The sequence below is a fragment of the Nicotiana sylvestris genome, chromosome 10 (assembly GCF_000393655.2).
Source record: "Nicotiana sylvestris chromosome 10, ASM39365v2, whole genome shotgun sequence".
In the NCBI taxonomy this organism is placed as follows: domain Eukaryota; kingdom Viridiplantae; phylum Streptophyta; class Magnoliopsida; order Solanales; family Solanaceae; genus Nicotiana; species Nicotiana sylvestris.
Window position 1 is genome coordinate 145,994,763 of NC_091066.1, and position 26,914 is coordinate 146,021,676.

Here is a 26,914-nt window from a genome sequence, read left to right on the forward strand (position 1 = left end):
TTCTCTTGCATTATGTGATATATTTAAGTCGTCTTTGGCTAGATTGAGTCGAGCGGTGGTAAATTCATAAAGAAAAAAAGCTAAATTGAGTTTTGAGTTAGCTAAATTGAGGTAAGTGTCTTGCCTCACTTTGTTGAGGGAATTTTTCCTACTATTTGATATTATTTGTTATATGCAGGGGTGATACATATATGAGGTGACGAGCATATATGCATATTCCAAGGTTAATCATGCTGGGGGTAGATTATGCTACGAACTGTGCCTTGTAGAATTACGTGACTTTCTTGCTTCATGTTTTACTTGATTCATAGATTCTAAGAACATAGAATTAAATATTATAAACCAAGACTTAGTTTATTATAACTTGATTAAACTTGACGGAATTCTAAGAAAACATTGATTTGTCTAATTCGGTCATCACTATGCTTAATCATTAATACATTGCTACGACTGATATTCTTGAGATACTAGATTCTATACTTGTGCTATGGATCATTCGTGAGATTTGTTGAAATACTTGAATGATAAGGTTCTTGAGGGTTTATTGAATTATTGTTAGCTTGAAAAGTTATGATTGGGATTCATTTGGACTGTTCGTTTAAATACTCTCCTTGATGTTATGTATGCTTCCTACCTTATTTGCCATCGATATACATATGCTTGGTAAGGAAGAGTGTAGATCATGAAGGGTGATGCCGTGCCATGTTATGTGACTATAAAGCATGAAGGGTGATGTCGTGCCATGTTATATGAGTGTAAAACACGAAGGGTGATGTCGTGACATATCATTTGACAGTAAAAGCATGAAGGATGATGTCGTGCCATGCTATGTGAGTGTAAAGCACGAAGGGCGATGCCATGTCATTTCATTTATATTATCATGCTTTTATATTATCATGAGTTCATGGCACAATGGGTGTTTCCGTGCAGGCAAAGACGAGAGACATGCATTATATTGTGATATCTTTTCCTTGTGTATATGTTCATGCCTTTACATTGAGCTGTTATTGTCGTACTTATAGTTCTTATGTGACTTTTTGTTATTGCCATGTCCTTGTCCTCTATCTTAATTGTTATCGTGTTGTCATGCCATCTACTTGCTAAACTTGCAAACACTATGCCTACTTCCTGTTGTTATAATTACGTCCATGTTATATCTATTTTGTTGCACTTTAGTACAAGTCTTCCACCATGTTAGTCATTTATGCCTCTACTTGTTAACTTATAAAGAACATGTGTTCCCTTCTTATTTGTTTTTCTATATCTAGGATTTCTACCATGCTAGTTAGTTGAAGTTTATATTCCATTTTCCTAATTGCTGTCATTACTCCTATGTCTTCCGCCTAGTCTATTATTGTTGCCATATGTATATCCTCATTCATTATTGCTATTTGAGTATTTCCTACTTTGTCATTATTGTTATCAGCATTTTTGTCATCCGGTTGGTACTGGTATATGTATATTTGGTGAGGATGAGATAAATGCACAAAGGGTTTTGCCGTGTCATTGACTTGATATCTGAGTATATTCCTCACGCTATGAAAGTTATGGAGTGACTATCGTGGTTTATTAGTTTTCGCTCTAAGGAAAAGATTGTTCGAGATATTGGAAATTATTAAATTGTGATCTCTTCTAGTACTCAGTTATTGCTTTGCATATTCGTTTTGTGTACTCTTTTCTGTTATATCGTAGTATTGTTCTTGCTAGTTTATGGTTCAGGTTTTATTAGTGAGTATTTTTAAATAAAAAGCCTTGTTACTACTTCGACGAGGTTAGACAAGATACTTACTGGGTACATGGAGTCGATTGTGCTCATACTATACTTCTGCACCTTGCGTGCAGATTTTGGGGTGGAGCTGCTAGTGATATCGGGAGCTGACTCTGAAGATGTTCGTGCATTCCGGATATAGCTGCCACCTGTCCTTGGTAGCTTTAGATTTTGCTAATCTGTTTATGTAACTTTCAAACAGATCGTGTAATTATTTAAATCAGCTTTGTAAATTCCAAGTCTTAGAAGCTCATGATTTGTACCACCAGTTCTTGGGTAAATTTGTAAATGTTCAGATAATTCTTCACTTTTTTCTTATAATCTCGTTTGGTTTGTACCCACTTTTTAAATAACTTCAGCCTCATTTCTCCCCCTCCTTCTCCTGCTTCGTTTTCTTCTTCAAGTTACAAAATAAACTGGTATTTATCTCCAGAAGCAACGCTACTTTAGTTATAAGGACAACTTTTTTTAATTGAACAGTTCGACAGTTGTACTTCTGCTCCAAATTTACAGCAAATTAGTCTTAGGAAAAAGTTTAAGTTACCAATAGGATGAGCTGTAAAATTTTGGAGTTTTTGTATGTTTATTCGTATTTGAGCTGAGAAGATGTACGCTATTTTTCTTAAAAAATCACTGCTAATCATGGTGTTTCAGCTCTAGAGCTGAAGTTCGCCAGTACAAAACAAAAACTTCAGCTATAGAGCTGAAGTTCGCCAGTTACAAAACAAAAATTTCAACTCTAGAGCTGAACTTCGCCAGTTACAAAAACAAAAACTTCAGCTCTAGAACTGAAGTTCGCCAGTTAAAAAATAAAAACTTCAGCTCTAGAGCTGAACTTCAGGCCTGGCTACTAGAATGCTGAAGTTTTGCGTGATTGTCTTTGCTACTTCAGCCCCGTATGCTGAAGTTATGCGAAAAAGCGGGTATGTTTTTTTGGAAAGCGGGCACAAGTTAAAACGTGACACAAAAAGCGGGTATAGATGCAAATGCCCCGAAAATTTCACATTAGAACAATTTAGCTCCATACTTTTCAATTTTATAGCCCATATTTTAATTTACAACCAACTAGCCCAAAAATAATAGGCTAAGATTCAACATCCAACTCAAATAGATTCTCAAAATTACTATTTAATTTTTTTAAAAAATTCCTCAAGCTTTTAAATTAATTTTCGAATCAGTAACTGTGATTCAAATATTAATTCAACAAACCAAATTCATTTGGGTGGTGAAAATTAGATTTTTAACAAGCTTAAATATGTAGGTTTAAATTCCGATTTGATTTTGTGAGAAATTTGGAGTGGGTGTTATTTAGACTTGTTAGAAATAGTATAAGGAGGTTGTATATAAAATTTGAAGTCATTTAATGGAGATTTAGACTGGTTTTGAACGAGGATTGCAACTGAAAATCGTGGAAGAAGTTCGTCTACAAACGCTTGTATAAAGGTGTATAAAAGTGTATAAGGTGTGTTTCTACACTCATATACACTATTATACAATATTATACAAAAAACAGACTTCGTCTTCTTCTTTGCGTCTTTTCTGAAATTTAACTCAAATCTTGCTCAAATCTATTTCAAATCACTTCAAAATTAAAAATTGAACTTCTTTTGATATTTTCAATCAATTGGAACAACACCCAATCCAAACAACTAACAAATTCAAAAAAATCCATTTTCAAAAGCAAAGCTTTGAATGGTCCTCAATGGTGGACTTCTACTCTTTAATTTTCTTATATTACAAGCAGGTGACACAAGAGGAGAACAGAAAATACATGACCCTTGAAGCATATGTAAAAGATGTGAGAAGAAGAGAGAGTGAAAGCAATGGTTGTAAGAACAAAGAATTAACTCCATAACTTTTAGAAGCAATGATTGTAAGAACACAAATTTTGAATTTGCAAGTGCTTTCAAAATATTTACAATGTGAGCTAGGTGGGGTAAACTTAAAAACATATGCCATTTTTTATTATGGTGTGAAGTCATATGTATTTTCTTGTAATTCTTTATTAGAAGATTATATAACTAAAACAAAATTAACATGAGCATAATGAAAATAAAATCAGATTTCAGTCAATAAATCTTGCAACAAATAAATTAGATGGTTCAATCAAAATAAATTCTTGGCTTGACTACATTATGGATGACTTGAATTCAACACCGTTATTAGTTGGTAAGACAGAAGTAATCTAATCTTGGATTAATTACCGTGCTCGCAAATAGCAAGTTATAAAATGTAATACAGTGACTTTTAATTGATATTATTGAAGATTAATTGAAAGATAGTATAAGAAACCTAAATATTGTTTAGGATTTAGTATTTGTTAGTCCAATTGACCTCTTCGCGAGGTTATTAATAAATTATCAAACTTTAGATTAAATTATATACATTGAAAATATAAAATAAAAATGTATAACTTTAACTTGTGAGTTGTGAATACTGAATAGCAAATTAATTACATGTAATTGCTTAATAAGTAATCTAATGCTGTAATTTTTTTTAAAAATTTAAAGTTATCTTATTTCAGCATAAGCCTTAAATCACGGAACTACGAGATTCTACATCAATTTTAATTAGTCAAAAGTTGGTCAATTAATTATTCGAATTATATTAATGGCTGGAAAAAAGAATCAAAAGAGGCTACATGGAAATAGGAATGATGGAAACATCACAAGAAGTAAACACTATTTCAGTATTAGTCCTTCATTCGACTTTCATTTACATTTCACCCCCTAAACTTCTCAAAAACCACAGGTCCACAATCCTTAGCCCCTTATCTCCACCAAACTCCAGTTCTCGTCGAAGCATCTTTGAACTTCTTAACAATGGCTTACACTTTATGTATAACTCTCACTCAATCTACTTGTCCCACTTTACCAAAGCTTTATTCATCAAAATCCATTCTTCAGAAATCAAATAGAATCTCTCTTACCCCATTTCTCAAATTTCAAGATTCAGCTCCTACTCAATCTTCCACCAGAGGGTTCACTACTATATGCTTTTCTCGTCCCAGAAACGGTCCTGATTATAAAGTAAGTTAATTATATTATCAGCAAGATTGACCGCTACTCTTTTTGCTTTTATTAAATGGTACTTCCTGTCCAATTTTACGTACCACACTTTTCTTTTTAATTTATCCCCAAAAGAATAACACCTTGTCGGAACAATTCAATTTATAGTCATATGTCTTGTTTTAGACCGCACGTTTCAAAATTTTTTTAATTAAACTTTGTGTCTAGTCAAACGGTAAATGAGAAGGTCATATAGCAAAAACTAGTTTGCTATCAAGGCATATTATTTATTGATGATTTTGTGGTATATCTTGATTGTGATGTTGAATTAATAAAAAAGGGCATCCTGGTGCACTAAGCTCCCGTTATGCGCGGGATTTAAGGAAGGGTCGGACCACAAGGGTCTATTCTATGCATCTTTACCCTGCATTTCTGCAAGAGACTGTTTACCCGACTCGAACCCGTGACCTCCTGGTTATGTATTAGGTGGAAGTAATTGTGCTATGCCGAAAGTAGTGTTGTGGAATCTTGAAATTGAAAATGATAAATTTGAATGCTTTAGAAAGAGCTTCTAAGATTGTTTTTTTCTTTGAGTAATTCTTGTGTTGTTTCTCTTCCCTACAGGGAAGTGGACCTGACTGGCCAATTTTGAGACGCTGGAATGTGCCATGGAATTGGCAAACTGTCTCACTTTCTTCGCTTGCGTGTGGATTGAGGTGTTATTTAGTTACCTCACTAAGTTTTCAAATATGTCTGATCAATGTAGTGTAATCTTATTGTGATTAGTAAAAAAAACAATTTTTTTGTAACGGGATACTCCCTCCTGTCCCATTTTATATGGTGGTTTTTTATTGTGCACATAATTAAGAAAGAAAGAAAGACTTTTGAAACTTGTGGTTTAAAACAAATCGTAGACATTTGTGTGGCTATAAAACATCATATTAAGGTAAAATGGGTGAAATGCAATGTTTTATTGGTTTAACTTGCTGTAAATGGAAGTTTTGTTCTTCTAGTTTGTCTAAAGTATCTTTATAAGCTGATGTTCTGTTTTGTCGTGGAAATATACTGGGCAACTAGCAACCAAGTCTTGATCTTGGGAGGAAAAAGCTAACTAATATTCAGGCAGTTTTGTTTTGACAGGACTAATAGAGACAGCATCAATACCATATGTAGGACTCGATGTAGATGAATTGAGCTTGGATGAGAAGGCTGAAATTTTGTTCGCCGATCAAGCGTATGGATACTGATTCTTTTAGCACCGTTTGTTCATCCGGATTAAATAACTTCACATTTTGTCCATCCTCCAAGATTCTGATCATTTGTATACTTTTTTTGTTTTTCAGTATAACAACTGCAGTTGTGCTAATAGTCCTTTATACTCTCACCAAGTCATCTCAACCGCTCCCTGATGACATATATCGTTATGGTAATGAGTGTTTTTCAAGTGATTGACGAATTCATTTGTCTGTAGCTTTATGTAGTCAGGAAACTGGATAGAAGGCTGAGTCATAGTTTCCTCTAGTCTTAATTTGTTGCAGCAACTGGTTGATTTACGTTTGTCTATTTCCAGATTTGAAGGAACCTTTCAATCTCCAGAGAGGATGGCTTTTGTGGGCTGGAATTGGTTTAGTGGGAGCAATAGGTGCCATTGCTTTAACAGGAGTGGCAATGTCCACTTTCAACGGTGAGACGCCACCAAGAGAGGTTAGAATTGAACTAACAGTTCATCCAATCTTTTGAATTGAGAATGCCATTCTTTCTACAACCTTCAAAAGCAAATAATAAAATTGGGGTCAGAAAGAAGGATTTCTTTTAGGATCTGAGGAAATGGGTGAAATAGCTTTACTTTACCCATTGAGCGATATCCTGAGCTAGAGGACAATAATTGAGGAGCATATATGAAAATAAAGGACATAGTTTTTCAAATATATTCACATTATGGATGAGGACAATTACTCAAGAAGCATATCATATGTTAGTTGCACACTAGCTTTTTCATGCAAAATTGTGTTGGGTTAGGCTTATCATTAAATTGGCTACATTGTGGTGATTAATGTAACAGAAAACTATGTGACTAAACTGCTATTGTTGTTTCAGCTCGTGTACATTAACGCGCATTAAAGTTCATTGTTCTCCCTGTGATGTGGTTTTTTTCCTCATTTAATTCCTTAAAACTTGTTACAGACTGATGCTCTTGCCCGATTACTCCCACTGATAGGCTCCTCAAGTATCAGGTATTTCCAAATATCTCTATTATCAATAGGCCACTGCTTTAATATTGATGGCTTTGCTGCCACTTAAAACTTTTGTAAGATATACAATAGAGTAATGAATTCTCTTCTATGTGTAGCACTGTTTCTCTGCTAGGCATTACTGGCGTGCTTGCTCCAATTCTTGAGGAGACTGTGTTTAGAGGATTTTTTATGGTCTCTCTGACCAAGTGGTATAATTCCTTCTACGCAACTTCGATTACAAATTACTACTGCTTCATATTTGGTGTGAGAACTGGCACTAGTGGTGGCAAAATGGTTAAAAGAAAACAATTATCCACCCATATTATTCGTTAAAAAATGGGCTGCATAATGAACTTTATAAAAACGGGTCAAATATGGATAATAACCATATTATCCACTTAGAAAATGGATAACTAATAGGCTTAACTTTTACATTTGTAAAGCCTCAAATTGGGGTTCCTCAAGTCTGGGAGACTAGGAATTCTCCCAAAAGTGATCATATTTAAGAAGCCATGGATAATATATCCGTCGGTTAATCTGTTTTTTATCCGTATTATATATGGGTCGGATCGAATAATTTATTTGTTTTTGTATTACCCGTTTTCGACCCTCCCATATCCTGACCCGACCGCCCGTTTTGCCACCCCTAACTGGCACTATTAAGTGACTATGTGAATCTTCTGGACTTTGTTGAGAAACTTGAAAAGGGAGGCATAAAAAGTTTTGAAAACCCAATAAACATGTAAAGATTATACTTTCACCAGTTGATCCACTTCTTTTTATATGTTATCTTTACCCAATCCAGGAATTTCTTTCTACGGATTCTGCTACCTGCATTGCTCTATGCATGCCAAGTGTGAACCCTCTTAATTTGAAAGTACTTCTGGGCTTGGTCAATTGATCCTTCAATATTATGCTTATGAACTACAATGTTATCTCTTGTGCAGTCTGTTTTGGATGTTCTGTAATAAAATTTGGTTTTCAAGGGAATGAGACTGAAAGAAAGTGGGCACAATTAGAATGGAATAGCTAGCAAAATGTTAACGAGGGTTAAATAGGAAGTGAGTAAGAACCCTCAGGGCTTGGCCTGGTGGCAATTGACTTGAGCCTTGGGGTTTGCTCCCTTTCAAGGTCTCAAGTTCGAAACCCACTGGGTGCAAACAATTTCTGAGGGCCATCGGACTGGGTAAAAACCTGAATTAACCGTGGTGCACTTGCGGGAAACTCCTTGCCGAGGGCTTGTGCACCCCCGGGAATAGTCGGGGCTCGAAGAGACTCGGACACCCGGTGCAAATCAAAAAAAAAAAAAAGGAAGTGAGTAAGAGTTATGCTAGCAAAGACCATACCTAGAAGAATCAAGAAAGGTTGTCAAACATTAATTGAGTTGTGAGTCGTGATAGACTGGTCGCTCTTGCCTGGATTCTGTTCATGAGCTAAAGAGAAAACACAATTACAAATATAAAAGGAAACCTCTGGATAAAAGATAAAGACACCAATAGAAGAAAGCCGTGATTAGCCATTATAACTTTATCACTTGTGGGTGATTCATAAATACATCATGTTTAATGAGGACATATGACCTGATACTCTATTCTCTCATGCTTATCAATTTCTCGTTGCAGGTTACCTACACCACTCGCAGCGGTTATTAGTGGGGCTGTATTTGCTCTTGCACATCTCACTCCTGGACAATTTCCTCAGCTGTTTGTTCTTGGTATTACTTCCATATCCTTTGATATAAATGACACCGGATGATAGAAGGGTAAAAACAGAAATTACAAAAAGAAATACTAACATAAATGGTTTTTACTTCTGGAAGTTCTAGAAAGTGAAAATTAGTTCAAAAAAGAATTGTTTATACTGCATAAGACAGGATCAGCGACTTTCTATGGTTTTTATGCTAATATTTTATTCATCTTTAGTAGAATGAAATGGGTCCGATTAGAGCAGAATGGATGTAGAGCCCGGCCCTTGGGTAAAAGTTTAGCCACTTTTATAGTTGATGTTATAAACTCAGCTACCGTTTCATAATTGTTTGAAGTTTAGCCACTTTTTAACAAGGAAATAAAAGTTTGATAAAATTATCCCTAGCTAAAACACTGAAAAATGCCAGCACAGCGTGCTGGAGTTTGAAACTAAACTATAACGCATTGTACTGAAGTTTCTCCATGTTTTAGCTAAGGGTATTTTGTTCAAATTTTATTTTCACAATAATAAAATAAACATATCACGAATCACGGGTGCATTTCATGTAGCGTGGCTTGCGGTGTGTCCCAAAACGGTAAGTGTACGACAATCGTAACTTGTTTAAGAAATAATTCCATACATCCTAAAAGCGTTTAAAATAATTAAAAGCGCTTATAAAGGTAAAATGCACAATAGGTTTAAAACATGTAGTAAATCAGATAATTAGACCAATTATTAATAGTTTAAGCGACCGTGCGGAACTAGGAAATGCCTAACACCTTCTCTCGGGTTAACAAAATTCCTTATCCATAATTTTTGGTTCGTAGACTTTAAATAAAGTCAAATTTCCTCGATTTGGAATTTAAAATAAACCGATGACTTGGGACACCATAATTTATTCCAAGTGGCGACTCTGAAGAAATTGAATAAAATAATCTCATTTCGATTATTGTCACTTTAATTGAAAAAACTCCCTTATATCCCCTCTCGGGTGGTAAAAAGGAGGTGTGACAATGAGGACGGTCTGGGCCAACTTTGAACTGCCTCTATCTTATTTGGATCCACTTGAATCCTCTCACTGGATACCAAGTTCCCCAAGAACGTCACTGAACTAAGCCAAAACTCACACTTGGAGAATTTGGCATAAAGCTTCTCTTCCCTCAACCGCTGCAACAGGATCCTCAAATATTAGGCATGCTCGTCCTGGCTATGAAGAGCCGTGGTCAAGACATTCTTGAGCTTCTGAAAGCTCTCCTCACACTCATCCGACCACCTGAAATGAGCACCCTTTTGGGTCAATTTGGTCAAGGGCGATGCAATAGACGAGAAACCCTCTATAAAGCGATGATAATAACCAACAAAACCAAGAAAGCTCTGAATCTCTGTAGCTGAGGATAGTCTGGACCAACTCTGAACCGCCTCTATCTTCTTTGGATCCACCTGAATCCCCTCACTGGACACGACGTGCCCCAAGAACGCCACTGAACTAAGGCAAAACTCATAATTGGAGAACTTGGCATAAAGCTTCTCATCCATCAACCGCTGTAACACGATCCTCAAATGGTGGGCATGCCCCTCCACCATGATATCATCAATGAATACTATAACGAACGAGTCGTGATAAGGCTGAAATACACTATTCATCAGGTGCATGAATGTTGCAGGGGCGCTGGTTAGCCCAAAAGACATCACAAGGAACTCATAATGACCATAGCGGGACCTGAATGGTGTCTTTAAAATATTCGAGTCCTGAATCTTCAACCAGTGATACCTAGACTCAAATCAATCTTAGAGAACACTCTCGCTCCCTGAAGCTGGTCAAAGAGATCATCAACATGCGGTAAAAATTATCTATTTTTTCGCTCCCTGAAGCTGGTCAAAGAGATCATCAACATGCGGTAAAAATTATCTATTTTTTAACTACATTTCAAATGGTGGCTAAATATTAAAAAGTGGCCATCCCACGCCATTTTAAAGCCGACCCTTTTACTAGTTTTGGATTTTGGCATAGTTGATTGATTCATTAATTGATTTTACCTGTTCTTATCACTACATATATATATTTTCTGCTGAATCTGACTTGAAAAATGACGTGCATTCAGGGACTGCTCTGGGATTTTCTTATGCTCAAACGCGGAACCTCCTAACTCCCATCACAATTCATGCTTTCTGGAACTCTGGTGTTATTTTGCTTCTGACCTTCCTTCAGGTACTTTGTGAAGTCATTTAAAGCATGGCTAACGTAGGATTACCATCTGGCAATATCTGTTGTCATGTTGCTTTCTATCTATGAATATGTTAGCGTCTTGAATAACTTCAAAGTTGTTTGACCAATAATTAAGTCTGATTTCTTCCTCTTAAATTCTTTTCTATGTAGCTCCAAGGGTATGATATCAAGGAAATAATACAAGCAACTTGACCGAGACATGGTAATTCTCCGGACAAATGCTAACTGGAGCTTGTATTTAATGGGAGAAGTTATTATCTTTTGTCCGATGCCGAGTTGTTTAATTTATTGGTAGAGCTATTAATGCTCTTTCTTCATGGAAAGCAGGCAGGGGGAAGGATCCAAGAAGGAAGCCTCTGTTAATTTCTCAATAATATCTAATATACTACTATTTGTAGGTTTTGAGTGCACAGTTTTCTTTAATACTGTATATCCTAGTGTACAAGTTAGTCGGGATCAATCTTCCATATCCATTGTGCTTCGAACGTTTTAGGCATATAAATTTTATTAAAATTAAATCCATAAAATAATTTGGACTATATTTTAAATTCAAGATATATTGGTCCAACTAAATATTATGGGCTAATATAACTGAATTAATTATATAAGTTTAATACATATGAGTTAAATAAATAAATCTTAATTCATTGGGCTAAAGTGATGAGCCCAGTTCATTAAGCCTAAAATGTCATCTTACTAGAGGCCCAGTTTGGTGCCACGTGTCAAATGACGTGGTGCGCCAAGTCCAACAAAAGAACTAATAGGATTATGCCACGTGTCAAAATGACAAGGCATGCCAAGTCACACTAAAAGGTTAATGAAATCGCGCCACGTGTGTAAGTGACATGTTCTGGTCAATCATATGTGGCCATGTCATATTTCAATTTGATTGGTCGGAAAGAGTTTGTTTTTATCATAACTCCTCCCTTCCACAACTATAAATAGAGATCTTCATAAGCCAGAAAAGAGGACCAGAAGTTATAACAAGAAGCAAGAGAGAGCTCAAGGATCAAACGCCGCAAATTTCTCTACAAGTTTCAAGCTTCAAGCAACCAAGTTCAAGTTTAAGAAATCAAGTTCAAGCTCAAGAACGAAGAACGAATCAATGTCAAGTTCAAGCAATCAAGCTCAAGCTCAAGAACAAGATCATCGTTCGTGGAAACAAATATAGATTCAAGATCAAGCTCAAAGGCCCTTGAATTTATTTACTATTGAAAAGAAGAATCAGAGGATCCATAGAGATTGTAACACTCAAATATTTGAAATAAAATAATACGATTGTTGCGATATTTTTCGGTATTGATTTTATTTTCTTGACGCAAATTTATTGTCTACAAATTCTGGCACGCCTAGTGGGAAGATCTCTACCTCTCATCTCAATTTTTCAATCACCAAAGTCCAAGAACATTGAAATGGCTTCAAAGAAAATTAACTTCGGTTCAATTTCCACCAAGGCTGCTAACTCCAAGTTCTATGCTGATGTGGAAAGCATCCTCGGTGTTACCTTTAAAAGCTTCGGACCAGTTACGAGGAGCAAAGCGAGCTCTTTAGGACAACAAGCACCCCAAGTGTCGTCCGCATCAACACCTGTTTTCGGATCTTCACCCTCAAAAGGAGCATGATCTTCCACAAACGCACCTGAAGGAAGAAGCGATGTTGCTGAAAAGATCAAGAAAACTCTTGCTCTGCTTGACCTCTCTGGATCCAAGCACTCTACTATGAAGGAAGATGATGATGCTTCAAGTGATGGATCCTCCCTACTTACACCACATAGCGTGAGCCAATCAAGGATCAATCTGTGTGAGATTCATGCTACTCTCTGTTGTCCACGACGATCATGAAAGTCATGGTGACAAACACTTCATTTATGGAGGAGCAGTTGGCAAACTTGACGGAAGCAATTGTTGGCTTGACCAAATGCATGCAAAATCAAGAGGCTAGAATTGACAAACTAACAGACAGGGTGAGAATCTTGATGGAAGAAGAATCCACCTATGCACCCGGCAAGCTCCCAGAAGTTCTAGAGAGTGACTCTCCCCCAAGACAAGTAGCATCCACTAAGGCTATCCCTGTCTCATCTGAAAGGATGATTCCAATCGATCAACTGAAGGAGTTCATTGAAGGAACCATTAAAAACAAATATGAAGTTGCCGCTAAATCCTCCCTTACATATGCAAAGCCGTACACTGCAAGGGTCGATATGTTGAAGATGCCTGCTGGCTATCAACCTCCAAAGTTTCAATAGTTTGATGGTAAAGGTAACCCAAAGCAATATGTGGGGCACTTCGTGGAGACGTGCAACAATGCTGGGACTTATGGAGATTACCTCATCAAGAAGTTTGTCCGCTCGCTAAAAGGAAATGCTTTTGACTGGTACATAGACCTCGAGGCTGGATCTATCGATAGCTGGGATCAACTAGAGCAAGAGTTCCTCAATCGCTTTTATAGTATGAGACGTACTGTGAGTATGATAGAACTTACAAATACTCGTCAACGAAAGTGGGAACCAGTTATCGACTTTATCTATTGTTGGAGGAATGCAAGCCTCAACTGCAAAGACATGCTTAGTGAAGCTTCAGGCATAGAGATGTGCATCCAAGGCATGCATTGGGGATTGCGATACATCTTGCAAGGTATCAAGCCTGACACATTTGAAGAACTTGCAACTCGTGCCCATGACATGGAATTGAGCATGGCCTCCGCTGGAAATGAAAGGCTGCCCATCTATGAACCTTGCAAAGGGAATGACAAGCAATAAGTTAGGAAATGAGGCAAGTTCGTACCCAAATCTGAAAGCAAAGAAGCTATGAATGTCAACACGTCACCTGTGAAGTTCATGACGAAGGTAAGAAAGAAGCAGAGTATGAAATCCACTTCTTTTCAAGATAAGCCAAGTGGAAAGTTGACTCTAAAAGAAATGCAAGAGAAAGAGTACCCATTTCTGAATTCTGATGTTCCAGCCATTTTCGAAGAACTCCTAGAGTTAAATCTTATTGAGCTTCCGGAGATGAAGCGACCAAATGAAGCTGGGAAAACAAATGACCAAAATTACTGCAAATATCACTGACTTGTAAGCCACCCTCTGGAGAAATGCTTTGTCTTCAAGGACAAAGTCATGGACTTGGCTCGCGAAAAGGAGATCGTGCTTGAAGATTAGAAAGCAAGCGCAAACCAAGTCTCTATCACCTTTGGATCATTCAGTCCGGATGAATTATGTGGTTTTAAAGAAAGTAAAGATGAAGAATTACTGGAGAGCGACAAAGCTGAAGTCAATCAACCTGATGATGATGAAGGTTGGACATTGGTGACTCGCCGTAGGCACCACAAAAGGAGCCCACGAAAAGAATTAGTAGAACAACCAACAAGGAAAATGATGGTGAAAAGACCAAGGAGATGGAATCCAGTTAAATATTTGAAGAAAGTAAAAGTGGAGGTGCACCATCCTCAAAAGCCACGACATCTAGTGACCTCGGAGGAGTTCTTACCAAGTTGGTTCCGCACGAAGATTTCCCATGAGGGCATTGATGTCTCTTGTTGCCATGCTGACAAAGGGGAAGAAAAGAGTGATGACCTACCGTTGGCACCATCTTCGGAAAAGCTCATCGAGTCCACTCCTCAAGAATTTAATGCTTGTGAGGAAAAGGTCACGTTCACAAATGACGATCTTTTGCTAAGTGACACTCCTCATAACCGCCCATTGTACCTGGTTGGTTATATGCGCGATGAAAGGGTAAATAGAATTTTGGTTGATGGAGGATCCTCAGTGAACATTTTGCCAATCCACATTGTGAAAGAACTTGGTATTTCCATGAACGAACTCTCAGAAAGTCGGGTGATGATCCAAGGATTCAACCAAGGGGGGCAAAGAGCCATAGGCGCGATTAGGCTGGAAATCACCATTGAAGATATGCAATCAAGTGCATGGCTACATGTGATCGATGCAAAGACTTCATACAACGTCTTGCTTGGAAGGCCTTGGATACATGAGAACAAAGTGGTTCCATCTACCTACCATCAATGTTTGAATACTCCGAGGGTGAAGTTGAGAAGAAGATAGTTGCTGATGATGAGCCATTCACCGAGGCTGAGTCACACTTCGCCGATGCAAAGTTCTACTTGAAAAACCGCATTGTGCAGGAGCTAAACATCGATGATGTCATAAAAAGCAAAAATGACGAGCCCACAACTAAAAGAGTCGAAGTGACTACTGGTCGAGTCAAAGATGTTACCGAGGAGGTACAACCCAACACGAATAAATCTTATAGAGGGGGTATTGCGTCTTATGGCAAGAAAGTGAGTCATGTGCTCCAATATGTCCCTAAAAGGAAGAAAGACGAGGGTGAATCATCTAATCTCCAAACTAACACGCCAAAGGAGTTGACTCTTCTAGTAAAACGAATTGAGGCAGTAAGTTGTCCTCGAAGCCGCTTGCAGGTTTTGTAGCCCAAAATCGTTTGCAGAATGTGGCACTCCCTACAAAGTGAACGGATGAAGGTTTTGACCTTAACGCTTACAAGCTATTTGCAAAATCTGGATACAATCCCAATGAGCCATCAAATTTAGGGAAGCTACCATCAGAAGCTTCAACGAGGCAACCACGTGAAGATTTGGGATACAAGCAACCGTCACCAGTGCGCATCTCCATAAGAAGGTCGAGTAGCAATTATATCACTGTTGAAGACGAATCTTCCGCTTCCAACAAGCCTTCTGTGTTTGATCGACTTGGAAAATCACATGTGAGGACCTCCGTGTTTGAAAAATTGGGTCCATTAAAGAAGGGTAACAAGTTCTAGAGAAATTTTCAAAGCATAAGAACACCTGCTTCGCCTAAAATCCAGAAGATCTCTAAGGATTTCCAAAGTTTGGTTCCTTCTAGAATGAGGCGACAAACAAAACTTGTGGCTTCATGTAAAAAAGTACTGAAGGTAAAGCCATATACTGTGGTCTACACTAAGGAGCGTGACGAATATGAAGAAAGTGCGGGTTCTTCGTATCATGTTACTGTACAAGGCGAGAATGGTGTTCCATCTTCAATGAAGGATAATGCAGAATTGGAGGATGTTTCACCATGTTATCACATATCCTTCAACGATGGGGACCCTTGATATTAGGCTAGATTTATGTCATTTGACGATTGTGTTGCCCCATCTTGATTATGTTTCAATGCTCTAATATAATTAAATGATAAAAAATGAGCTCTAAATTGTGTTGCAGGAATGAGGAGCTTGTATGAGGCCTTAAAGCTGTGATTGGAGCTACATTGAAGCAAGAAAGATCCCTAGGAGCTGAGTAAGCGAGAAGACGAGAAAAAGAATCGACCAAATGAAGGACTAGACTAGCGCTCCCACTAGCGCGACCGCGCTAGCCCAGATGGTCGAGGCAGAATGGTAGGCTACTAGCGCGGCCATTAGCGCGCCCACGTGCGCGGCTGCGCTAGCCCAGTTCTGGAAAATAATTCTCAGGGGTAAATTTGGAAGTCTGAGGGAAAATTAACTTAACCTATAGAAGGTCAAGCTCGCCCAAAGGGGGGTGCGCAGCTTTTGATAGCCGAGAGCAAGAAAAGGAAAGGCAAGAGGCAAGGAGGAGTATTCTACGTCAAGTTCTTCTCTTCTTCCTTTTGTTTTTATGATTTGTAATGAATTTGATTATTGTGATGAACATCATTGTTATAAGTAGCTAACTCTTTTAATCTAAGGTTTTGGGTGAACCCATTGTGGATGAACTTGTTATTATATTAATATAGTTTTGAGTTGGTTGTTAATCTCTATTTGTTCAACTACGTTTTGATTTTGGTTAGTTGAAAGGATCCTCAATTAGCCATTCCTATTTGTTATGTATCTGCTTGAGAGAGAGTGCATATTTAGGTAATTGTTTGATCAACATCACTCCCGGAGTATAGGCGAGAGTCATAACCGAGGGTTTAGAGGTTGGAGTAGAGATAACGATACCTCGGGTGCGATCTAAGTGAGCTGTAATGCGAATCTAGCTAGCGTAGCTTGAGAGAGTGCGTCTAGTAAATTATCATAATTACTTGAGAGAGAGTTATGATAGCTGGAGAGTTCATGATCGATAGAGGCAACTAAATCGAAGCTATAAGAAACATACAACTAAGGAATTCAACAACGGGGGAAACCATTACCTTAGACCTTTATTCCAATTGTCTACAACTGCGTGTTAGTTAATCTTCGTTTATTAATTCTGTTAGCTGTAGTAGTGACCATAACACCACTTGTTATTCAAAAAGTTTGAGAAGGTTGACTAATAAGAATTTAGTACTTTAAAGGCTTATCTTGATATGTTAATTCCTTGTGCGATTCGACTCGGGGCATAATACTCCGGATTATATTTGCAACGCCCGCTTAGTCTTTTAGTAGACACAGTTGAGCGTGATCAAATTTTTGCGCCGTTGCCGGGGAATTAATGGTATTATCAATTACCATTGAAAGAAGTACAAAAATTCTTAGTGTAATTAGTTTTCTCTATACCCAATTTTTACATTGAAATTTTTAAAGTTTGTCGACTTGGTTGCACAGGTGCATGCCTAGAAACTCATCGAGAACTGGTGAAGTATTTGAAGCATTATCAGATCCCGAGAAAGTTCACAGACATGGTGGAAGACATTATGGAGGTCTTCATGGATGACTTCTCAGTGGTGGGAAATTCGTTCGATGAATGCCTAGTAAATTTAACCCGTGTACTGAAGAGGTGCATCAAGACGAATCTAGTGTTGAATTAGGAGAAGTGCCATTTCATGGTACAAGAAGGAATCGTCTTGGGGCACTTAGTGTCGAGTAAAGGGATTGAGGTGGACAGAGCCAAAGTCGACGTGATAGAAAAACTTCCACCTCCCACATCAGTCAAGGCTATTCGTAGCTTCCTGGGACACGCCGGCTTCTACCGATGATTCATCAAGGACTTTTCCAAGATCTCCAATCCCCTCTGTAAGTTGCTCGAAAAAGATAACCCATTTGTATTTTCTGATGATTGCAGGGTGGCTTTTGAGGAACTAAAGAAGAGGCTAGTCACAACACCGATTATAGTTGCTCCCGACTGGGAGCAACCGTTTGAACTCATGTGTGATGCTAGTGACTACGCTGTGGGAGACGTGTTGGGACAGCACAAGGATAAGGTAATGCACCCTATTTACTATGCAAGTAGGACGCTGAGTGGTGCTCAGCTGAATTACACGGTAACTGAAAAAGAAATGTTGGCTGTTGTGTTCACCTTTGATAAGTTCAGGTCTTACTTGATCGGGTCGAAGGTGATCGTGTACACAGATCATGCAGCCATTCGGTATTTAGTTGATAAAAAAGAGTCCAAGCCGTACCTAATTTGTTGGGTGCTGCCTCTGCAAGAGTTTGACTTGGAGATTTGTGACTGTAAGGGCACGGAGAACCAAGTCGCTCATCATTTGTCACGCCTTGAGGGTGCTGAAAATGCAACTGAGTCTGAGGATATTCTGGAAACCTTTCCAGACGAGCAGCTTCTAGCCACAAGTGTGGAAGATGTGCCATGGTATGCTAATATTGCAAACTATTTGGCCTGCGACATTGAACCATATGAACTCTCCTATTTCAAAAGAAACAATTTTATCGTGACTGCCGAAACTACTACTGGGATGAACCGCATTTGTTTAAAATTTGCATTGATAACATGATCCGAAGATGCGTCCCCGAGATAGAACAATGTTTTGTTTTGTAGGCTTGTCACGCGTCACCATATGGAGGACATTTTGGAGGAGTTCGAACAACAGCAAAGGTGTTAGAGGACGGGTTCTACTGGCCAACAATCTTTAAGGATGCTCACCAATGGGTAAAGGGCTGCAACGAATGCCAAAGAACGGGCAACATATCCCGTAGACACGAGATGCCAATGAATCCAATTCAGCAAGTTGAGGTGTTCTATGTCTGGGGAATTGATTTCATGGGTCCCTTCGTCAGTTCTTACGGCAATAAGTACATACTTGTTGCGGTAGATTATGTATCCAAATGGGTGGAAGCTGCAGCATTCCCCACCAATGATTCGAGAGTGGTGGGTGGGGTTCTTGAAGAGGAATATATTCACCCGATTCGGGATTCCGAGAGCCATCATTAGTGACGGGGCACGCACTTTTGCAATCGTGTCTTTGAGAAGTTGCTGGCTAAATATGACGTGCACCACAAGGTGGTGACCCTGTATCACCCTCAAACAAGTGGGCAGGTAGAGGTCTCAAACTGTGAGATCAAGAGTGTGCTTACTATAACTGTAAACGCCACAAGAACTGATTGGGCAAAAAAGCTTAATGATGCACTCTGGGCCTATAGGACCGCATTCAAAACACCATTGGTATGTCACCGTACAAGTTGGTATTTGGGAAGGCCTGTCACCTGCCTGTGGAGCTAGAACATCGAGCTTGGTGGGCACTAAAGCAATTGAACATGAACCCTGATGAGGCTGGAGAAAATTGACTGACAAAGTTGCATGAGTTGGAGGAATTCAGATATCACACCTTTGAAAGCACGAGACTCTACAAGGAAAGAATGAAGAGGCTGTATGACAAACACATTGTGGACAGAAATTTCAAACCCGGAGACAAGATATTATTGTACAATTCAAGGTTGAGATTATTTCCTGGTAAGCTTAAGTCCCGATGTTTGGGCCGTTCAGGGTGACCGAAGTGTTCCCGTATGGGGCTGTGGAGATAACCAGTGAAGATAGCACTAACACCTTCAAGGTTAATGGACAACGACTCAAACTGCATGTGGGGATGGATAAAACGAAAGAGTTATCTGTCATACTTCTCGTTGAACCACAAAGGTCGAGCGAGCCTTAAATGCGCTTGATCTACGTCGTGCCATGACGTTAACTAAGGCGCTGGTCGGGAGGCAACCCGACGGTAGTAGTAGTGGTTAATTGTGAGTTTTTGAAAATGCTAACCAATGCAGGTGATAATGGGCGGGTGATAAGGCAATCGAAAATGGAAAAATCAGGTGAAAAGTGTAAAAAAATTTCGAAGTCCAGTAGCGCGACCGCGCTACTGGCGCAATCGTGCTCCTGAACGTGCTAATTTGGCAAAACTTTCTGCCTTGGCCGCGCTAGACTAGCACGATCACGCATTTGGCTGCTCTACGAACGCGCGATTTAAGCCCTTATAACTGACAGTTTTTCACCTGTTCTAATTTTTTTTATGAATCAATTTCCTCTTTTTCTTTAGTCTAAATTCCCTCCCCTCTCATCTAATAAGCCACATCTAACAAACCCTCCCCCTACCAAACCACACGCCCTAAAAACTTCAGAAACCCTCCCCAATCTCTCACAACTCAATTTCTTTTCTTCTTCAGCTCCCCTCTTCCAGAAAATTTTCATCTCTTTCAAGTTTCTCTAAGTCTCCAACAACATTCCCCTTTAACCCTCTTCTCTACTCCTCACTCTCACTACAGGTATGTTACTCTTGTTTCAATTTTCTTTCTTTGTTTTCACATAATCTCTGCAGATTTTTGTGTGTTTAAGTGTGCTTTCTTTTATATGGTTAATTTTTTTATTTGTTTGTTAGTAGTAGATTTGGCAATAATTATTGTAGTATTTGTGGGTGGTGCGAATTGTAGAGTGTTGTTTTACTTGAATTGTGACCTTTGGAAGATTTGGTAGTGGGTTCATGTTGTAAATTGCTTTGAATGGGTTGTGAGTGCCTAATGCCCACAAGGTGTTTTTGAAAAGGCCTCAATGAGTGTAATTATGTAATTGTGACCACGTATTTATGTGAAGTCTGAGTAACCGCAGTGCGTCACATTTTCTGGAATTGGGAGGTACTTATTTGTTCCCGTTTTTCAGGTACCATGGCTCCATCGAAGAAACGCCGCACCACTGGTCCATCTTCTAGCAGACAAGCCAGCTCATCCAGCACACGCGGGGCTGCCCCTAAACGCCCTTTTGATAATAACAAATTTGTCTCGGCTAAAGCCCAGGATCGCTTTGCTGAGAAGGCTTCTAAAAAGCCAATTCCTGAGAGGGGTATTGACGTCCAATCGCTCCAGCAAAATTGCCCTCACATGTACGATGAGCTGATGAGACGGGGGCTACAAACATTCATTAATGAGCCCGGTAAGGGTAATGTAATGGTTGTGAGGGAATTTTACGCCAACGCGCCTGAGCATGACAATGGCATCATCACAGTATGACGAAAAGCGGTGAATGCCTCTGTTGAGGCGATAAGGACGACATACCAGCTACCCCCTTATGTGATTGATTATGATGACTTTTATGAGTATGGCCGTAACTCAACACAGGAAAAGTGGCAGCGATTCTTTGAAATAATCTGTGCACCGGGGAAAGATGTGGTTTGGATGCAATATGGTGAGAAGTTCCACTCCTCCGCACTCACCTTTGAAGCAAAATGCTGGTTGTATCTCATCAACAACCGTTTGATTCCATCCTACAATACTATAGAGGTAAATGGGCCTAGAGCTGCTTTGATTTGGCGCTTCGTCAATGGACACAACTTCGGCGTGGCTAAAGTAATACATGACGAGATGTTCATCTGCAGCTGAATAAAAAGGTATGGATTATTCTTCCCTTCTTTAATAACTCAGCTTTGCAGGGATGCTCGAGTGCCCGAAAATCTAGCTGCGGATGGGCTCGTAAAAAAGGACCGCAAGTTCCAAGCGGACAAAGGAACCACGGGTAAGGAGCCAGCAGCAGTAGAGGAAGAGATCAGTGGTAGCTGTGATGACTCAGATGATGAGGATGAAGAAGCGGAGACTGTGAGGGCCGAACCCCAGGCCCCAGAGCACGCTGTAGAAGCTGCAGTACTATCTAGGGCATCCATATCTTCACATCCGCGCAGGAGAACCCGCATGACCAATTTGGAACAAGAGATGGCTGGGTTACGTACTTCAATCACAGATGTAGGTGCCCGTGTTGAGGTGGTGGCTGACAGGAAGGTGAAGTCTGAAAAGAAGTTCTTGGGCTGGTTGAGAGCTCTGGGACGCGCGTGCAATGTGAACCCAGACACCATCTTCGACCAGGAGTGAGCCTTCAGGGAAGTACCTCTACCTCACTGTTCTTTAATTTTTAAAGCCACGGGGATATGTCTTCACTATATGTGTGGGGTGGGGATACTTCATTGTATATATGTAATTGTAACCTTTGACTAGTTTGGTTTTGTTTTGTTTTGATTGTTTTGTTTGTTTAGCTTTGATTGCTTTGGTGTTAAGTAAGAGTTAATTAGTTTAAAGTAGGTAAGTAGCTTGGACTAAGTCGAACAAAAAAAATGAAAATGAAGACTCTTCCTGATGACGGATCTTTTAGATAATTTACTTAAGGGAAGTTAGTATAAAAAAAATACAAAAAGATTTTTTATTTTCTTTTTTGGTAGAGTAGTAACTCCCCCTTGATTTTTCTTTGGGCCACGGTTCTTTTTCAAGGGTTTAGCTTGAACCGGGTATAGGTAGTTTTTATTCATTTTGTTTTCTTTTTAGGTTTTAAATTAGGATTAATGGGCTGACGAGCTGAATTCGAAAAGAAAAGCCTCTAGCATTATTACACCTGAACACAATAGACACTAGAGTGTAATGCTTATTCTCAGTAGTTGATTCTTGCTAAAGTACCTTAAATTGTATATTTGTCACTAACTTGAATACTCAAAAGAGAGTGTCTTGATAAGCGAATCTTGAATGATTCATGTGCCATATGTGTGAGTTTTACTGTATTCCATGATTCATATTTGATGCCTAGAACTTGCCCTATGTGTTTGCAATGCGAAATAGTAGTATCATTCAGTCTTAGAAGTGATATAGGAAATTCCTTGTTGAGCCAGACTTATAAAGTAAACCCACCTAACTGCAATATATCTTAGTTAACCCCGTTGAGCCTATAAGCTTATTTCTTTGGCAACCACATTGCAAACCTTACCCAATTGTTTGAATAGCCTGCTGTTTGAACCCTCTTTCCTCACATAAGCACTTGAATGGTATTGAGAATTATGCAAAGGCAAAAGTGTGGGGTGGGGTTTGGTTTTTGAGTGGAACCATTGAAATCGAAAAAAAAAGGTGTAGAATTTTGTCGCATAAAAAATGAAGCAACACACACAAAAAAAGAGAGAATAATATAGTGGTTAAGAAGTGGTTTTTTGCTATAATTTCCCCAAATGGATGGGGTTGTTGTAAATAAAAGAACGGTGGTGAAATGTTTGGTTGACAGAAGTATGGTTTTGAATGTTAATGTAATTGTACTAAAAAGTGCTTAGGGAGGTTAGTCACTATATCAATATATCCTACCCGTCCCTTAGCCTACATTACAACCAAGTGAAGTCCTATTGATCTTAGACTGAGTGGCTCAATTAGTAGAGTAGTACACTACGGGCAAGCTTTTGGTGCATCTTTGTGACATGTGAATGTTCTTTATTTTAGAGTGAGTGAATTTCATCTATCTAAGTTCCTAATTGTTCTAAATATCATTATATGTGGAACTACTCTCTTGTGTGAATGTGAGGGCATGTGATTCATGAAGGAAAGGCAAGTCTTGACTTCTGTGTAGAGTAGCTTGAGAAAGTATGAACATTGCATGGCATGTGAGAGTCAACTTTTGAGGCTAGGATTGTTCACTACTAGGTGTAACTCATGTGATTTGTTCTTGGTGTGATGTTTTAGGGAAGAATGCTTAGTGAAGGAACCTCTATAAAGGGTGGTGGATTGCTCGAGGACTAGCAAAGATTTAAGTGTGGGGTGTTGATATTAGGCTAGATTTATGTCATTTGACGATTGTTTTGCCCCAGCTTGATTATGTTTCAATGCTCTAATATAATTAAATAATGAAAAATGAGCTCTAAATTGTGTTGCAGGAATGAGGAGCTTGTATGAGGCCTTAAATCTGTGATTGGAGCTACATTGAAGCAAGAAAGACCCCTAGGAGCTGAGTAAGCGAGAAGACGAGAAAAAGAATCGACCAAATGAAGGACTGGACTAGCGCGTCCACCAGCGCGACCGCTCTAGACCCGATGGTTGAGGCAGAATGGTAGGCTACTAGCGCGGCCATTAGCGCGCCCATGTGCGCGGCTGCGCTAGCCCAGTTCCGGAAAATAATTCTCAGGGGAAAATTTGGAAGTCTGGGGGCAAATTCACTTAACCTATAGAAGGTCAAGCTCGCCCAAAGGGGGGGGGGGTGTGCAGCTTTTGATAGCTGAGAGCAAGAAAAGGAAAGGCAAGAGGCAAGGAGGAGTATTCTACATCAAGTTCTTCTCTTCTTCCTTTTGTTTTTATGATTTACAATTGTCACACCTCCTTTTTCCGCACCCGCTAGGGGGCGCAGGGGAGTTTTTCCAATTAAAGGACAATCGAGACGGGATTGGTTTAATTATTTCAGAGTCGCCACTTGGGAGATTTAGGGTGTCCCAAGTCACCAATTTTAATCCCGAATCGAGGAAAAGAATGACTCCATATTACAGTCTGCGTACCAGAAATCCGGATAAGGAATTTTGTTAACCCGGGAGAAGGTGTTAGGCATTCCCGAGTTCCGTGGTTCTAGCACGGTCGCTCAACTGTTATATTCGGCTTATTTATCTGATTTTTAATACAATTATGAACCATGTGCAAATTTTATCTTTTACCGCTTTATTATCATTATTTTTTAGGAATGTGAACATCGCTTAAAACATATCTTTGGACTGTGTCACATGAAATGCACCCACAATCCGAAACATATTTTATTTGATGTTTTAGGATTTGGATTTGGGTCGCATGAAATGCACACCCGAGTTTAAGAAAGTAATTTAATTAAACACGCGCTTAAAGAGACTATCGCGTTATTATTTTGCGGAGGCCGTGAAATTCGCTAAACGACCCTCCTGAATTCTAAGTAATTTTAAACAAGTATTTACTGAGGGCCCCGCAATTTGTGTTTTTATTCGGCGAGGCTCATCTCATTCTTATTTTTAAAAGGAATTTGCAACGTCATGGACATGCATCTCGGGCCACGTCACAATCAATGTGCCCGTGACTAGAGACATATTTCGACTCCGTTGAGATTTGGATTTGGGTCACATAAATGTGCACCCGAGTTTAGGGAGATAACATTATTAAAGGCGCGCCTAAAGCAACTAGCGCATTATTATTTTTGGGTAGGGCCGTGAAATTTGCTAAACGACCCATCCCGGAATCTAAGTATTTAATACATATATTTTGTGAGGGCCCCGCAATTTGTCCCTTTTATTTGGCGAGGCTCGTCTCGTTTTTTTTTGTTTATTTATTTATTTATTTTAGAAAAAAGAGACAAGGCTAAACTAACTACATTTTTTGCTACTTTGCGAGGTCATGGGTTGTAGATTAAACTTATTTGATGAAACGAATATTTTTCAATGGGATTAAAATTACTTCTATGATTTTAACATTACTACTATACGTACAAACAACTCTTAAGACAAGCATGTAGATAACAATAATCTTAGTATGAAGAAACAAAATGCGGAATAGCTACTTAAAATAATGAAACAAAGGAAGAGACATTCAACAAATCCGATACACAAACAGTGCATAGGAAATCCATATCATTTCATTCCATTTAAGCAAATATAACAAGTTTGGAAATGTATATGCACCTGTTTGAAGCAAGAACAACAACCAAACTGTCCCGACAACTATCGTAAACCTCTCCAATGACGGAACGACGGAACCTCGACGTCAAGCTCAACGTACCGGACCTCGACGAACCAAAGTCGACCTCGACGAAAAACAGAACGCTCGGCCAAGCAGGCTCGCAGCAAACCACAGCTGCTCGCAAAAGATGAAACAACGTCGACAACAGTAAGGTCGACGCGAAGGGGGCTGCTGACGGGCGTTGGAACGGCATCGACGCGAGGAGGATGAAGCAGAAAAAGGGATCGTTTGGACGCGAGGAAGGAGCAGCTGTGCGTTGCTTGGAAGCGCAGCAACGACTGCTTGTTGGACTAACAATGGCGGAAGTGCTGGGTTTTCGACGACTGCGTGGGGGTGGTGTTCGGACGATCGAGCTGGGTCAGTGGTGGTGGGTCGTTGATGCTGCAGCTGTTCCGATGAGGGAGCAACAACAGCTGCTTCGTGATAGCAGCGGACGCGGGGTCGTTTGACTTGAAGAAGTCGGAAATGGTGGTTTACGTGAGGGTTTTGAAGTAGGGTAGTGTACGCCGATGGAGGGAAGGGTGGTTTGTCGATGGTGGTTGAAGGGTCGTTTGGTGTTTTACCGGATGGGTTTTGCCTGAGGTGGTTCAAGCGTGGGGGGGGGGCTGGCTCCTAGGGCTTTCTCTTCTTCTTCTTTTTGAAGAAGAAGATGAACAGTGCTCGAGCAAAAAAAAAATTTCCCGTTTTTTTTTCTTTTTTCTGACCAAAAGTCCCTCCTTTCCAAGTTTGTCCGTGTATTTGTATAGTCTTTGCCCAGAAAAATGAGCCCACGCGTGGTGGGGTTCGAGGTTTGTGTCCCCCACGCGTGGTGGGGTTCCCCATGTGTCCTGGATTCGGTTTATTATGGGCTAGGTCCGAAATTAGGCCTAAAACCGGGTAGTTTGAACCCGAATATTATTCTTTTGCCCGGACCCGAGAAATAGGAACACGACGTTGCTTAACTAGTCCTATGTAAGCAAAATAACTACCAAAACTATATCTTTTTAAATATTTTTCAAGATTTAAAATAGCTACAAAATATTAATAAAACTATTTTTGTAATTTTCGTTTTTTAAATATTAAGATAAAATATGAAGTAATATTTTTTTGTATTTTTCAAAGTTAAAATGACTATAGAATATTAATAAAACTATTTTTTGTAATTTTCGTTTTTTAATAAAGACAAAAATATGAAGTAATATTTTTTGTATTTTTTCAAAATTATAATGACTGCAAACATTAATAGAACTATATATTTTTGTAATTTTCGAATTTATATAAAGTACCAAAATAAAGTACAATTTTTGTATTTTTTCCACGTTTATGAGAAATGCATAAACTAAAATTTATATATGTATTTTTTGTGATTTTTTTTTTCAACGAAA

General features: G+C 39.1%; 1 protein-coding gene across 1 annotated transcript; it reads left to right on the forward strand.

The window, feature by feature from the left end:
• Window positions 1-4,515: 4,515 nt before the first annotated feature.
• On the forward strand, window positions 4,516-11,476 carry LOC104241753 (uncharacterized). The gene is made up of 10 exons (XM_009796687.2): window positions 4,516-4,797; window positions 5,401-5,492; window positions 5,903-6,010; window positions 6,120-6,202; window positions 6,347-6,480; window positions 6,961-7,010; window positions 7,127-7,219; window positions 8,633-8,724; window positions 10,799-10,905; window positions 11,074-11,476. The coding sequence occupies exons 1-10, from the start codon at window positions 4,591-4,593 to the stop codon at window positions 11,113-11,115; spliced, it is 1,008 nt and encodes a 335-aa protein (XP_009794989.1). The 5' UTR covers window positions 4,516-4,590; the 3' UTR covers window positions 11,116-11,476.
• Window positions 11,477-26,914: the final 15,438 nt, after the last annotated feature.